Genomic DNA, 13460 nt, shown 5'->3' with positions numbered 1-13460 from the left:
AATGTCCAGTATCACAGGCTGGCAGGGAGTCATCCCACACTGCAGCCATCAGGAGACAGTCCTGTTAGATTGGGGTTTGAGGAAGGCTGGGGAGAGAGGGACAGCCCTTCTAAGGGAGGTGAGGTGAGAGAGGGCTGCAGCAGAGGTGGCTAGCAAGGTCTGGTTTGAGTTCTGGGCATTCAGAAACCATTAAACTGCCATGTTTATCCCATCAATGGGAGGGTAGGACAAAAGTAGCAACCAGAGGTCTCCTAGCCTAGAGACTCGGAAAAGAGGGCACCGTTGGGCAGGAGGTGGCCTCAGACCATAGTCCAAGCATCCCTGAGCTAGCTGGCCATTCTAGATGGCACCACCTGGTCATCTGGACATTTTACAAATGGGGAAACTGAGACCAAAGGGTCAGCCTTGGTCAAGCTTCTGCCCAGCAGCTGCCTCCCCACCCAGCAGGACCAGGGCCTGAGGCCCCAGGCAGGCCCGGCAACCCGGAACTCGGCTGAGGCCTGCACCCCGGTTCCTGTGTGGGTGCAGAGCCAGCCCTGATTTCGAAACTCTTCTGACACTGGCCGCGACTGCAGCCGCTGCAAAAGGGCGGCCCTGCGCGGCCGGCGGCGGCCTTTCACCAAGCGCTGCCCTGCACCAGGAAAGCTTGGGCGCTGCCCGGGGCCTGCTCCCCACAACCCGCCCCCTGCCCCCCGCAGCACCCCCATCCCTGGCTCCAGGGGCGACCGAACGCCTCCCCGGGCCTCCCGCTCGCTGTATGGCGACCTCCAGACACCGGACCAGGTCCCTGGGAGAAAACGCTCAGGCCTCGCCGGCCCGCACTTAGGGGCATCTACTGGTCGCCCCTCTCCAAGGGGCGCTGGAGAGGGGAGCCAGCACCCCCCACCTCAGCCGCACACACGGGTAAAGTCGAGAGGTCGGTGCCACGGGGGGGAAGCAGGCGAGTCACCCGCCCGGGTCTGCCGGGAAACTCCAGCGGCGCGCGCGCCCGTCCCGGGCCTCGTCCCCGTGCCCCGTCCCCGTGCCCCGGCGAGTCGCTCCGCCCCCGCCCCCCCGGGCCCCCTCCTTCGCCTTCCGGACCCGCTGGCAGGGTCTGCGCGGGACCTGAGGCGCCCCCTGCAGGCCGCGGACGGAGCCGCAGCCCGACCCCGCCCTCCGGACCGCCCAGCGCGCAGGCCCCTCGCGGGGCTGAGGCCCGGCCACAGACCCGGGCCGGGGCTTCTCCCCCGGCGCGCGCGGCTGCAGTGACTGCTGGGCAGCAACCCCCCAACGCCCCGGGCGCGCGCCTGTCCGGCGGCGGTTGCCATGGCTGCGGGAGGCGAGGGGGCGCGCGGCCCGACGCCCCGCCCCGCCCCGGCGCGGCCCCGCCCTCCAGGTCCCCGCCCCGCCCTCCAGGTCCCCGCCCCGCCCTCCGCCCGCCTGCGCCGCCGCCGCGAACGCCGCGGGGGCCGCGGTGGGTGCAGCTCGGGCCGCGTTCGGAGGGCAGGCGAGGGGGCCGCGCCAGGCCCGAAGCCGAGGCCGGGCCGGGCCGTCCCCGCCGCGCCCGCCCGCGATGCGGCGCTGAGGCCCAGCATGGCCGGCCCGGACCCCACCTTCCCGCTGCACCGGCTGGTCTGGGCGAACCGGCACCGTGAGCTGGAGGCCGCGCTGCACAGCCGCCAGGTGAGGCCCCCCGGGGGGCCCGCTCCGTCCTCCGGGCCCTCCACCCAAGCGGTGGTCCCTCCTCCCGGAGGCCGCCCACCCCTGCTCGGCTCCGCGGCTGCATCCCGGCGTCCCCATCCTCAGCCCCATCGGAAGCGCAGGTCACCTGCCCCTGGTGCCTTAGCCTCTGGCCTCGTCGCCCCGCGCTGGGCCTTGCCCTAATGCCGACCCACTTCTCGGCATCAAGTCCCTGAACTGGCGTCACCCACTCCCCACCCCCACCCCTGTGCCAGGATGAGATTAAGAACCCCGGCCCTGGTCCCCAGACAGGTCCAAACTCCCGACATCCCGCCCCTGCTCCTCCCGCCGGCCCCTCCCCCTCCTGGCCACCCTCCACTGTTCCCCTGGCTCTCTCTGCCCCCCATATTTCCTTCAGTGACCCCCAGCCCTGTTCAGTCCAGGTCCCCTTGCCTCAGCCTCCCTTCTCACCCTGTGCTGAGTGTCCCGTCTCCCCCAGCATGACATTGAAGAGGAGGACCCCCGGGGACGGACCCCCCTGGAGCTGGCCGTGTCCCTGGGAAACCTGGAGTCCGTGAGAGTCCTGCTACGGCACAATGCCGACGTGGGCAAAGAGAGCCGCCAGGGCTGGGCAGGTACAGGGAGGGCAGAGGGGCTGCCCACAAGTTGGCGGTGGGATCGCCGGGTGGATGGGTGAGCAGCCAGGCCAGGGTCTGTGAGCGGCTCCCCTCAGCGGCCTGCTGCCCCCCAGTCCTGCAGGAGGCGGTCAGCACTGGAGACCCTGAGATGGTGCAGCTGGTCCTCCAGTATCGGGACTACCAGCGGGCCACGCAGCGACTGGCTGGCATTCCAGAATTGCTCAACAAACTCCGCCAGGTGTGTGACCGATAAGTGGGGTAAGGAGCCCTGGCAGGGGGCCATGGTGGGGCGCATGGGGGCCATCCTGGGCAGGGCACCTGGGCATTGCAGTGTGCTTTCCCGCCCCAGTTGACAAGGGTCATATAGGTAAGAGAGAGGTGTCCAGGCCTGCATGGATGAGATCTTGCCCTGTAGAAGGAAAGCCTTTGTTGGCATCGGGGGTTCCCTGGCACCAGAAAGCCCATCAGAGCTTTAGGCCTTGGGCTTCCTGGTCCGCATTGCAGACTCCCTGGAGGGGGAGTCCAGGTCAGCTCGGCAGAGGTGACCTGTCCCTGGAAGGCCCTGCACCGTGCCAGGTGCTGCCTAAAACCCTTCCTGAAGCATCCCTCCAGGGGTTGGTAGCCTCACGACTCGCAGGCCTTCTCAGATCTGGGCAGGGCTTGAATGGGCTAAGATTGAGCGTCAGGACCTGCCAAAGGTCTAGACCCCCCAAAAGAGGGGGCTGCAGACAAGGAGCGCCCACGTCCATTTCTAGGGCCCTGACAGTTGGTTCGATCTGTCACAGGCCCCTGATTTCTACGTGGAGATGAAATGGGAGTTCACCAGCTGGGGTGAGTGGGGGCTGTTCAGCTCCTTGGGGGCTTGTGGGCTTCGGGGAAGAACACCGGTGACCTCGGTGCCCGCCCACCCCCTCCCCGCAGTGCCCCTCGTGTCCAAGATGTGCCCGAGCGACGTGTACCGCGTGTGGAAGCGCGGCGAGAGCCTGCGGGTGGACACCAGCCTCCTGGGCTTTGAGCACATGACCTGGCAGCGCGGCCGCAGGAGCTTCATCTTCAAGGGCCAGGGTGGGTCCGGCGGCCTTGCTGGCCCGCTGGCTGGGAGGGTTGCTGGGCCAGAGGTGGCGGGCCCATCCCAAGCTGGAGCCTGAAGCTTTGCCACTGGCTTGTAAGGTTGATGCCACCCCTTGTCCCACTTTCCGGATGTGGAAACTGAGGGTGGGATGGAGGGGAACTCAGCGGGTGGCCTGGGGCCCCGGGGTGGCCCTCCCCCTTGCTGCTGGGGCCTGGCTCTGATTTGTCCCCACCTCTCCCCTCCCCCGGCTGGCAGAGGCGGGGGCCCTGGTGATGGAGGTGGACCACGACCGGCAGGTGGTGCACACGGAGATGCTGGGGCTCGCCTGGCATGAGCCAGAAACGCTGCTGGCCGCCATGCGGCCCAGTGAGGAGCACGTGGCCAGCCGCCTCACCTCGCCCATCGTCTCCACCCACTTGGACACTCGCAACGTGGCCTTCGAGAGGTCAGCCGGGGCCTGGCTGTACCATGGGTGGGACAGGGGACAGGAGCCACCTGTGATGAGGGCAGGCCTGGCCTCAAGGCTGCTGGGTCAGGCCTCTGGGGTGGGGGTGGGGGTGGGGGATAGCTGAAGTCCTCCCCAGAGGCAGCTCAGGTGAAAGGGGTCCCATCAGGCCTGGAGTCTCCCCCAGCTGCCCAGCTGTGGTTGGGGCCCCTGGGGCAACCTCTGAGCCATCATTTACCTGTATATTCTAGCAGCTGTCTTCCCAGGGAGTGGGGTTGGACAGGGTAGCCCCAGTTTCTTGATCTCTGACCTCACGTGTTTTCCAAAACGAAGCAGGATTTAGGCTGTGGTTCAGAGCCACCTGCCCTGCCTGGGCTTGGCTTCTTGTTAGTATGGCTGTTTTGGTCAAAGAATCCTTTGAAGGTAGCTTGGGAACCTTCCCCTTTAGCAGTTTTTTTTCCTGGAGAACATATGCCCCCAGTTCCAATAACAGACTTCAGGTACACTTTTTTTAAAAAAGTTTTGAGCTATAACTCATGTGCCATACAATTTGCAAACCCTTAAAAGTACAATTCACTGCTTTTAGAATATTCTGCTATGCGCAGCCTTCACCACAGTCAATTTTAGCTCATCGTCATCTCAAAAAGGAACCCTACACCCTTTATCTGTCACCCCATTTTCCCCCGTCCCCACCCCGCACCCCCAAGCCCTACTTTCTGTCTCCTTAGATCTCCTTTTTCTGTTTTTTCGTATGAATGGAATCATATAATATGTGGAATTTGGGGACTGTTTTCAAAGTTCATCCAAGTTGTAGCATGTATCAGTACCTCATTCCTTTCTATGACAATAATATTCCATTGTTTAGATATACAAGTTTTTGTTTATCCATTCATGAGGTGATGGACTTTGGGTTGTTTCCCCCCTTTGGCTATTGTGAACAATGCTACTGTTCACATTTTAGGCATAAGTATTGTTTGAATACCTGTTTTCAGTTCTTTTGGAAGTATAGCTAGGAGTGGATTGGCTGGGTTATTGGTTACCCACTGATAATTCTGTTTAGTCATTTGAGGAACTGCCAGACTGTTTTCCAAAGTGGCTGCACTGTTTTACATCCTTTCTACCAGTGTATTCAGATTTCCCCACATCATTGACAACACTTGCTGTTATCTGCCCCTTTGATTGATTGACATGATATCTCAGTGTGGTTTTGGTTTGCATTTGCCTGATGTCTGATGCTGTTGAGCATCTTTGCATGTGCATATTGGCCATTTGTGTATCTTTCTTGGAGATATACAAATTGTGTTATTTGTCTTTATTATTATTGAGTTGTAAGAGTTCTTTATATATTCTGGAGACTAGACCCCCATCAGATCTATAATTTGCACGTATTTTTCTCTTATGCTGTGAGTTGTTTTTTTACTTTCCTGGTATGTCTTTTGAAATGCAGAGTTTTTTATTTTGATGAAGTCCACAGTTTACAACTATTTTTACATTTGTTGCTTATGCTTTTGGTGGACATATCTAAATGTCCTTTCCCAAATCCAAGGTCATGAAAATTTACCCCCATTTTTTTTTTTGGGGGGGGTGCATGGTCTGAGAATCTAACCTGGGTCTCCCATATGGAATGCAAGCATTCTACCACTGAACCACCCATGCACCATCCCCGCATGTTTTTTCCCAAGTGTTTTATTGTTCTAGCTTACAAATTTAGGTCTTTGATCAATTTTGAGTTAATGTTTGCATATGGTGTGAGGTAGGGGTCCACCCTCATTTTCTTTGCCTGTAGCTATTTAGTTGTATCAGCACTATTTGTTGAAAAGTCTGTGCTTTTCCCCATTGAATGGTCTTGGCATGATTGTCAAAAATCAGCTGGTTTATTTCTGGCTCTCAATTCTTCCATTGATCTATGTGTCTGTCCTTGTGCCACTACCACACTGTCTCGATTGCTGTAGCTTTCATATGAAGTTTTGAAATTGAGAAGAGTGTATCCTCCCACTTTATTCTTCTATGTCAGGGTTGTTTGGGGTATTTTGGATCCCTTGCTATTCTGTATGAATTTTAGAATCAGCCTCTCACCTTGTACAAAGAAGTCAGCTGGGGTTCTGATAGGGATTGCATTGAATCTGTAAATGCGTTTGAGGAGTATTGCCATCTTAGCCACGTTAAATCTTCTGGTTCATGAACATGGGATGTACTTCCATTTATTTCCATCTTCCTTTGTTTCTTTCAACAATGTTTTTTTGTAGTGTTCAGAGTACAAGTTATACAATTATTTTATTAAACTTATTCCTAAGTATTTTGTTCTTTTCTGATGCTATTGTGAATGGAATTGGTTTCTTAGTTTCATATTTGAATTGCTCATTGCAAATGTATAAAAATACTGTTGATTTTCACATATTCATCTTGTGTCCTGCAACAATTCTGAATTCATTTGTTAGTAATAATAGCTTTTAAGTGGATTCCTTTGAGTTTTTTATACACAGGCATACTTTGGAGATATTGAGGGTTCCGTTGCAAATCGTTGCAATAAAACGAGTCACATGAAGTTTTTGGTGTTCCAGTGCATAGAAAAGTTATGTTTCCACTGTTCTGTAGTCTCTTAAGTATGCCATAGCAATATGTCTTAAAAATCAATGTACATTGTTCCTGAAATTGGAAACTGAAAGAGCTCACAGGTGTTTGAATTGTTCACAGGCATTTAAAAAAAATGTTAATGTTTTGATTAGGAGTAGTTCTAAAGCTGCACGATGGCATCTTTGGTATATGTGATGTATAGAGGTTACTATTCTTAAACAGCTTTTTATCTTAAAATCTTTAGGATAATTTGCATATCCTCCAAATATTTTGTGTATATTGACACTTATTAAAGGGAAGGATAAGCTTATAGAGTCAGTTCTAAACTTGAGGAAAAAGGAAAATTGTTTCATTCTTTTGGGGGAGTTCAGCTCATCTTTTTGCTTAAGAAACTGTGTTGCTGTTATTAAATAAACATTTATTCAATAAATGTATAATGTCCCCCCCCCCCAAAAAAAAATCAGTGTACAAAATAAAATCAATGTACAGCGTGCATGGGTGATTCAAGGGTAGAATGCTCGCCTTCCATGCGGGAAATCCAGGTTCAATTCCCAGACCATGCACCAAAAAAAAAAAAATCAATATACATATCTTACTTAAAATGTGACAGAGACACAAATGTGAGCACATGCTAATTGCGAAAATGGTGCCAATAAACTTGCTTGGCACAGGGTTACCACAAACCTTCAACTTGTAAAAAAACAAAACAAAACTGCAGTACATGCAAAATGGAATAGATGCAAAGCACAATAAAGCTGAATGCAATAAAATGAGGTGTGCCTGTATAAAATCATGTCAGTTACAAATATAGTTTTTCCTTATTTCCAATCTGGTTGCCCCTCCCCTCCCCTCCCCCAAATTGCCCAGGCTAGAACCTCCAGTACAATGTCGAATAGAGATGGAGAGAGCAGACATCTGCATTTTGTTCTTGATCTGAGGGAAAAAGCATCTAGTTTTTTCACCATTAAGTTATGATGGTAGCTGTTTTTGTTTTTCATAGATACCCTTTATCAGATCAGAAGTTCCCTTCTATTCCAAGTTTTTGAGTGTTTTTATCATTGAAAGGGTATTGGATTTTCTCAGATGCCTTTTCTGCATCTATTGAGATGATCATGTGATTTTTGTTTTTTATTCTATTAATCTGAGGCATTGCATCATTGATTTTCAGATGTTGACTAACCTGGCATTTCTGAGATAAATCCCAGTTGGTCATGGAGTAGAACATATTTATGTGTTGCTGGATTCAGTTTCCTAGTATTTTGTTGAGGATTTCGCATCCATATTCATAAGAGGTATTGCTCTGTAGTTTTCTTGTCCTGTGATGTCTTTGTCTCGTTTTGGTATCTGAGTAATATTGGCCTCACAGAATGAGTTGGGAAGTCTTCCTTCCTCTTCTATTTTTTGGAGCAGTTGATGAAAAGTTGGTATTAATTCTTCAAATGTTTGGTAGGATTCACCAATGAAGCCATCTGGCCTGGGCTTTTCTTTGTGGGTAGTTTGCTTGTTTGATTTTTAGTAAAACAGTTATAAATTAGCAGGAAAATCACGTGGGCTGTTTTTTTTTCATTACCAATATAGTTTCTTCATTGGTTATGGGTCTATTAAGATTATTTCTTCTTGAGTTAATTTCAGTAGTTTGTGTCTTTCTAGGAATTTGTCCATTTCATCTATGTTATCCAATTTGTTGGCATACAGATATCCAAAGTATTCCTTTATATAATCCTTTTTATTTCTGTAAGATCAGTAATAATATCCCCTCTTTGATTTGTTATTTGAGTAATATGAGTCTTCTCTTTTTCTTCTTCGGTCTAGCTGAATGCTTGTCAGTTTTGTCAGTCTTTTCAAAGAACCAGCTGTGGTTTCATTGATTTTCTCTATTGTTTTTTCTGTTCTCTATTTCATTAAATTTCACTCTACTGTTGATTATTTCCTTCTGCTTTCTTTAGGTTTAATTTGCTCTTATTTTTCCAATATTTCAAGGTGGAAAGCGAGGTTTATTGATTTGAGAGCTGTCTTCTTTCTTGCTAAAGACATTTTACAGCTACAAATTTCCCTCTAAGTACCACTTTAGCTGCATCCCGTAGTTTTGGTATGTTGTATCTTCATTTTCATTCATCTCAAATTATTTTCTGATTTCCTCATTTATTCTTTGACCCATTGATTATTTGGAAGTGTGTGGTTTAATTTCCACATACTTACCAGTTCTCTAAATTTTTTCCTGCTATTAATTTCTCAGTTCATTCCATTGCGGCTGCAGAACATACTTTGTTTATTTCTATCCTTTTAAATTTTCTGTGGCTTGTTTTATAGCCTAGCATATGATCTGTTCTGAGGAATGCTCCATGTATACTTGAGAAGAATGTACATTCTGGTAAAGTTTTCTATTTTTTCTATCTAGGAATTTGTCCATAGACCTAAGACGTCTGGTAGGTCTATTTGGTTTATAGTCTTGTTCACATCTTATGCTTCCTTGTTGATCTTCTGTCTTTATTGATGGGGGTTATTGAATTTTCCACTATTATTGTTGATTCAAACATGTTTCTATTTTCAACTTTTTATTATGGACAATTTCAAGTATATATGGGAGAGGAAAGAATAGTATAATGTTCCCATCACCCAGTCTCAATATTTATTAACATTTTACCAGTCTCAATCTATTCTCTGTCAACTAACTTCCTTCTTTCTTTCTTTCCTTCCTTCCTTCTTTCTTTCTTTTTTCCTTCTCCCTTCCTCTCTTTCTTTTTTCCTCCTTTCCTTTCCATCTTCCTTCTTTCCTTTCCTTTCTTGACTATCTTAAAGCACACCCCAGAAGTTATATCATTTCAACAGGAACTGTTTCTGCATGTGACTCTACCAGATAAGCCCATTTTTAACCCTTATCACCCCCCACGAACACACACACACCATCAACAGTAATTCCTCAATACCCGCTAATCCTCACCCCTTGTTCAAGTGTCCCCAGCTGTCCAGGCACCTCTTCAAGGCTTCTGTGTTTTTCAGAGCAGGAAGTGCCTCCAGGGGTAGGGCAGTCAGGGCCGACGAGGGGGCCACAGGCTCGGAAGGGAAGGCCTTGGCCTGCGTGCCGGGGGTACAGAGGCTTACGGGCTCCCTTTTGGTCTGTTTCAGGAACAAATGTGGTATCTGGGGCTGGCGGTCTGAGAAGATGGAAACCGTGAGCGGCTACGAGGCCAAGGCAGGAGAGGCTAGTGGTGGGGGTCTCAGGGTGGGAGAAGAAGCCCAGGGACTCACCCCAGAGAGAGTGCAGAGACAGGGTCACCCTTGGGCTCTGGAATCCCATGGGCCAGCTGGAGCCCCGCGCTGAGCATCTAGGGATCGCCCACAGCAGGGCCCCTACTTGGGTTATGGCTACATCTCCTCATGGTGACTCCTTCGGGTTCAGGCCTGCCTGCCCCCTGCTCTGTCATGGGGTACCTGAGCTCATCCTTCTCTGGGGACAGCAGGACATGGTTCTGTGCTGGTGAAGCTCTGAGCCCCAGTTCCCCCATGTGCCCCTGCCTCCCAGGTGTACAGTGCCACCAACGTGGAGCTGGTGACACGCACACGCACGGAGCACCTCTCGGATCAGGACAAGTCGAGAAGCAAAGGTAAACCCAGGTGCGCCTGCCTACTGCCCAGTCACACGGTTGATGGGGTCACCCTGGGCTGGGCAGGGGCCAGAGGATCCGGAGACCAGCTGGGAGGCAGCCCCATTCCCATCTGCCCCTCCTCCACCCAGCAGGCCGCTCCCAGGGGCCTCCCAGCTGGGGTTTCATGGGAGGAGGGGGGTGGGAGGAAGGAGGAGGCATTCTAGAACAGTGGGTCAAGCTCCTCTCATGAGCTCCCATCCCTCCTCTTCAGGGGGAAAAACTCCATTCCAGTCCTTCCTCGGCATGGCCCAGCAACACTCCTCCCACAATGGGGTGAGCAGGGGCTGGGCTGGGCAGGGACTGGGCAGGAGGCTGGGCAAGAGCTGGGCAGGGGCCCAGGCTGGGCAGGCGCCATCCTGAACGCTAAGCTGGGTCCTGTGGCCCACCTAGGCCCCTGTGCAGCAGGCAGCCAGCCCCACCAACCCCACAGCCATTTCCCCCGACGAATACTTCAACCCCAACTTCAGCCTGGAGTCCCGGAACATAGGTCGTCCCATCGAGATGTCCAGCAAAGTTCAAAGGTGAGCTCTGGGTACCAGCTAGGGACTTCCCTGGGAGACGGGGTCCCTCCCTGGCCCCCCAAACCCTTGCAGATTCCTGTCACCCCTTGGGGTCCACCCAAGTGAGGACCTGCAAAAACACAGCTGGCTTCTTCTAGACTCTGCTTTTGAGGGCAGGAGCCATATCTGGCTCATCCATGGTCCCACACCCCGGCCCAGGGCATGGCCAGAGGACCAGTCACGCTTTCCTTGTGAATGGATGGAGGATGGATGGACAGATGGATGGACGGATGGATGGATGAGTGAGCAGCACCCCCCATGTGAGGTTTTCCGTTCAATTTAATGAGCACCTGCTATGGGCTTGCATGTGGTGAGTGGGTGGGCCCTGGCCTGGGTGTCGGGACCACAGCCCCTGCTGCCAGCTGGCTGGGTGGCCCCAGGAAGCAGCTATGCCCTGCAAGTCTTATGTCTCCCCCAGTAAAAAGAGAACCTTTACACTTGCCCACCAGCTTCCCAGGGGCACAGGTGTCGTGTTCTCATAAGTGGGTATAGATGGTAAATGTGCCCAGTGCTTCCCGTGGCCAGACACATCCTGCCGACCTCACATGGACCATCTCAGCCACCCAGCGGCCGAGCTGCGATTTGAACCCTGCAGGACCTGCCCCCGGGCTGCGCTGCCACAAAAGCACTTGGCACAGTGTGAGGCACTGGCTGGCTGTGGGCTGAGCCTGGCCCCTGCCCTCCTCACCAGATGAGAAGAGTTGGCATGAAACCATCATGGGCCCCACTCGGGCAGGAGGACACAAGCGCCTTGGGAGGCAGGTGGGGCGGCTGAGCAGAGGGGAGATGCCCAGGCCAGGTGCAGGCAGTGAGTACAGGCAGGTGTCTAGACAGGGGGTGGCTTTAGCGGAGGGGCTGCGGCTCCTGGACCCACGACCCGCTGTCGGCTGGGCAGGTTCAAGGCAACGCTGTGGCTGAGCGAGGAGCACCCGCTCTCCCTGGGCACCCAGGTAACGCCCATCATCGACCTCATGGCCATCAGCAACGCCCACTTTGCCAAGCTGCGTGACTTCATCACCTTGCGCCTCCCACCTGGCTTCCCGGTCAAGATTGGTGAGCGGGCGGGAGGTGGGCGGGGCGGGCCCGGGAGCGGAAGAGTCTCCTGCGGAGCAGCTCCTGGGTGGGGGGCGCGGGCAGGGGACCAGACCATTGTGTCCGCGTTTTCTGGGGGTCAGGCCTGGCATCTCCCTGCAGAGATCCCCCTTTTCCACGTGCTCAACGCCCGCATCACCTTCAGCAACCTGTGCGGCCGGGATGAGCCCCTGAGCTCGGTGTGGGTGCCGGCGCCGGGCGCTGCCATCCCAGCATCAGGTACCCCCGGCGGGAGGGAGGGGGAAGGCGCCCGCGAGGCCCTCTGGCCCCCGAGGCTGGGGTTCCAGCGCGGCCCCTTCTGCCGCCTGCCCAGGTAGCCCTTTCCCGTGCGAGGTGGACCCTGCGGTGTTTGAGGTGCCCGAGGGCTACAGCGTGCTGGGCGCCGAGCGCAGCGAGCCCCTCCACGACGAGGACGACGACCTGCTGCAGTTTGCCATCCGGCAGAGCCTGCTCGAGGCGGGCACCGAGGCCGAGCAGGTGGGGTGCGGGCCGGCGGGGGCTGGGCCTGGCCCTCTGCGACTCCAGATGGGGGTGACAACCCAGGGCTTTGGCTGCCTGCAGGTGACTGTCTGGGAAGCCCTGAGCAACACCCGGCCCGGCGCCCACCTCCCTCCCCAGCCCGAGGCCTATGAGGAGCAGCTTCAGCTGGAGCGGTGAGGCCCTGCAGCACCTGCTGGGTCCATCTCCCCCTCCGGGTCCCCTCCCCAACCCCCGGCCCTGCTTGGCCGGGTGGGGGTGGCAGGGAGCTGCTGGGTCCAGGACCCCACACCTTCACCCACAGTGGCAAGAGGGATGCCACTTCTCCTGGGTCTGCTTCCTCCTCCAGCCAGCTGCCCATAGCCCTTCTCTTCCGAAGCCATGTCCCCGGCCCCTTGGCTGGACCCAGCACCAATGCTACCTGTCCCCAGCCTCACCACTCACGGGTCTGCTCTCCCTTCTCACCTCGCCTGGAAGGGCCCTCCAGGAAAGCCTGCGGCTGTCCACAGAGCCCCAGGGTCCAAGATCCCCTCATCGGACGCCCCCATCCCCAGCACCCCCGAGCTTTGAGGAGCAGCTTCGCCTGGCCCTGGAGTTGTCTTCCCGGGAGCAGGAGGAGCGGGAGCGGCGGGGGCAGCAGGAGGAGGAAGACTTACAGCGGATCCTGCGGCTGTCGCTCACAGAGCACTGAGTCCCACCCGGGGTGTGGGAGCATTGCCCCGGCTGCTGCCCCTCCAGCTTTTGTAATTTATTTATAAACTGACTACTGCTGAGCTCGGGGCCTGGAGCCCTGGCGGGGGGTGGGCTGGCAACGGTGACCAAGAAGGAAATAAAGAGGCCGTCAGCAGCAAGCTTGCTCTGCTCAATGGGCGGGCAGTGGGGCAGGCTGCGGGTGGTGGGAGACCTTGTGGACAAGGACCTGAGACCTGGGTTTGAATGCTGGCTCCATGGCCCCACTGGATGGCCGTGGCTCAGTGGTATCTATGCACCCCAGTGTCTTCAGCTGTAAAATGAGGAGACACCCTCCACCTCCAGAGCTATTGGGAGGATAAAATAGGCCAGCGCGTGCAAAGAGCCCTTAGGGAGGAGGGGCTCCATGGACGTTCTGACCCACCCCTCAACCAAGGCTCTTGTGGGCGAGGGGGCGGGCTGGGCCCTGCCCCAGCTGCAGTTTATTCCCTCAGAGTGTCTGCACAAGTCACCTCTCTGCTGTAGCTGTAAAATAGGGCTCAGCCCTGCCCTACCCTCCAGGCCCCTTTGAATCTCAGGGGTTATTTCTAAATCCCACCTTGCTCT

At 54.4% G+C, this 13460-nt stretch overlaps 1 protein-coding gene across 2 annotated transcripts; it reads left to right on the top strand.

Moving 5' to 3' along the window:
* Nucleotides 1-1542: 1542 nt before the first annotated feature.
* Nucleotides 1543-13015, top strand: ANKRD13D (ankyrin repeat domain 13D). Of its 2 annotated transcripts, none has more exons than XM_077115570.1 (15): nucleotides 1543-1662; nucleotides 2159-2294; nucleotides 2411-2535; nucleotides 3083-3128; nucleotides 3219-3362; nucleotides 3625-3814; nucleotides 9515-9581; nucleotides 9912-9993; nucleotides 10247-10308; nucleotides 10426-10556; nucleotides 11491-11648; nucleotides 11790-11906; nucleotides 12001-12164; nucleotides 12249-12340; nucleotides 12642-13015. In XM_077115570.1, the coding sequence occupies exons 1-15, from the start codon at nucleotides 1573-1575 to the stop codon at nucleotides 12853-12855; spliced, it is 1818 nt and encodes a 605-aa protein (XP_076971685.1). In that variant the 5' UTR covers nucleotides 1543-1572; the 3' UTR covers nucleotides 12856-13015. The 2 variants fall into 2 exon arrangements, with proteins under 2 accessions (XP_076971685.1, XP_076971684.1); XM_077115569.1 differs by having other exon boundaries at nucleotides 9515-9590.
* Nucleotides 13016-13460: the final 445 nt, after the last annotated feature.

Source organism: Tamandua tetradactyla, chromosome 9 (assembly GCF_023851605.1).
Source record: "Tamandua tetradactyla isolate mTamTet1 chromosome 9, mTamTet1.pri, whole genome shotgun sequence".
Classification (NCBI taxonomy): domain Eukaryota; kingdom Metazoa; phylum Chordata; class Mammalia; order Pilosa; family Myrmecophagidae; genus Tamandua; species Tamandua tetradactyla.
This window is presented reverse-complemented; position numbering and strand designations above follow the sequence as displayed.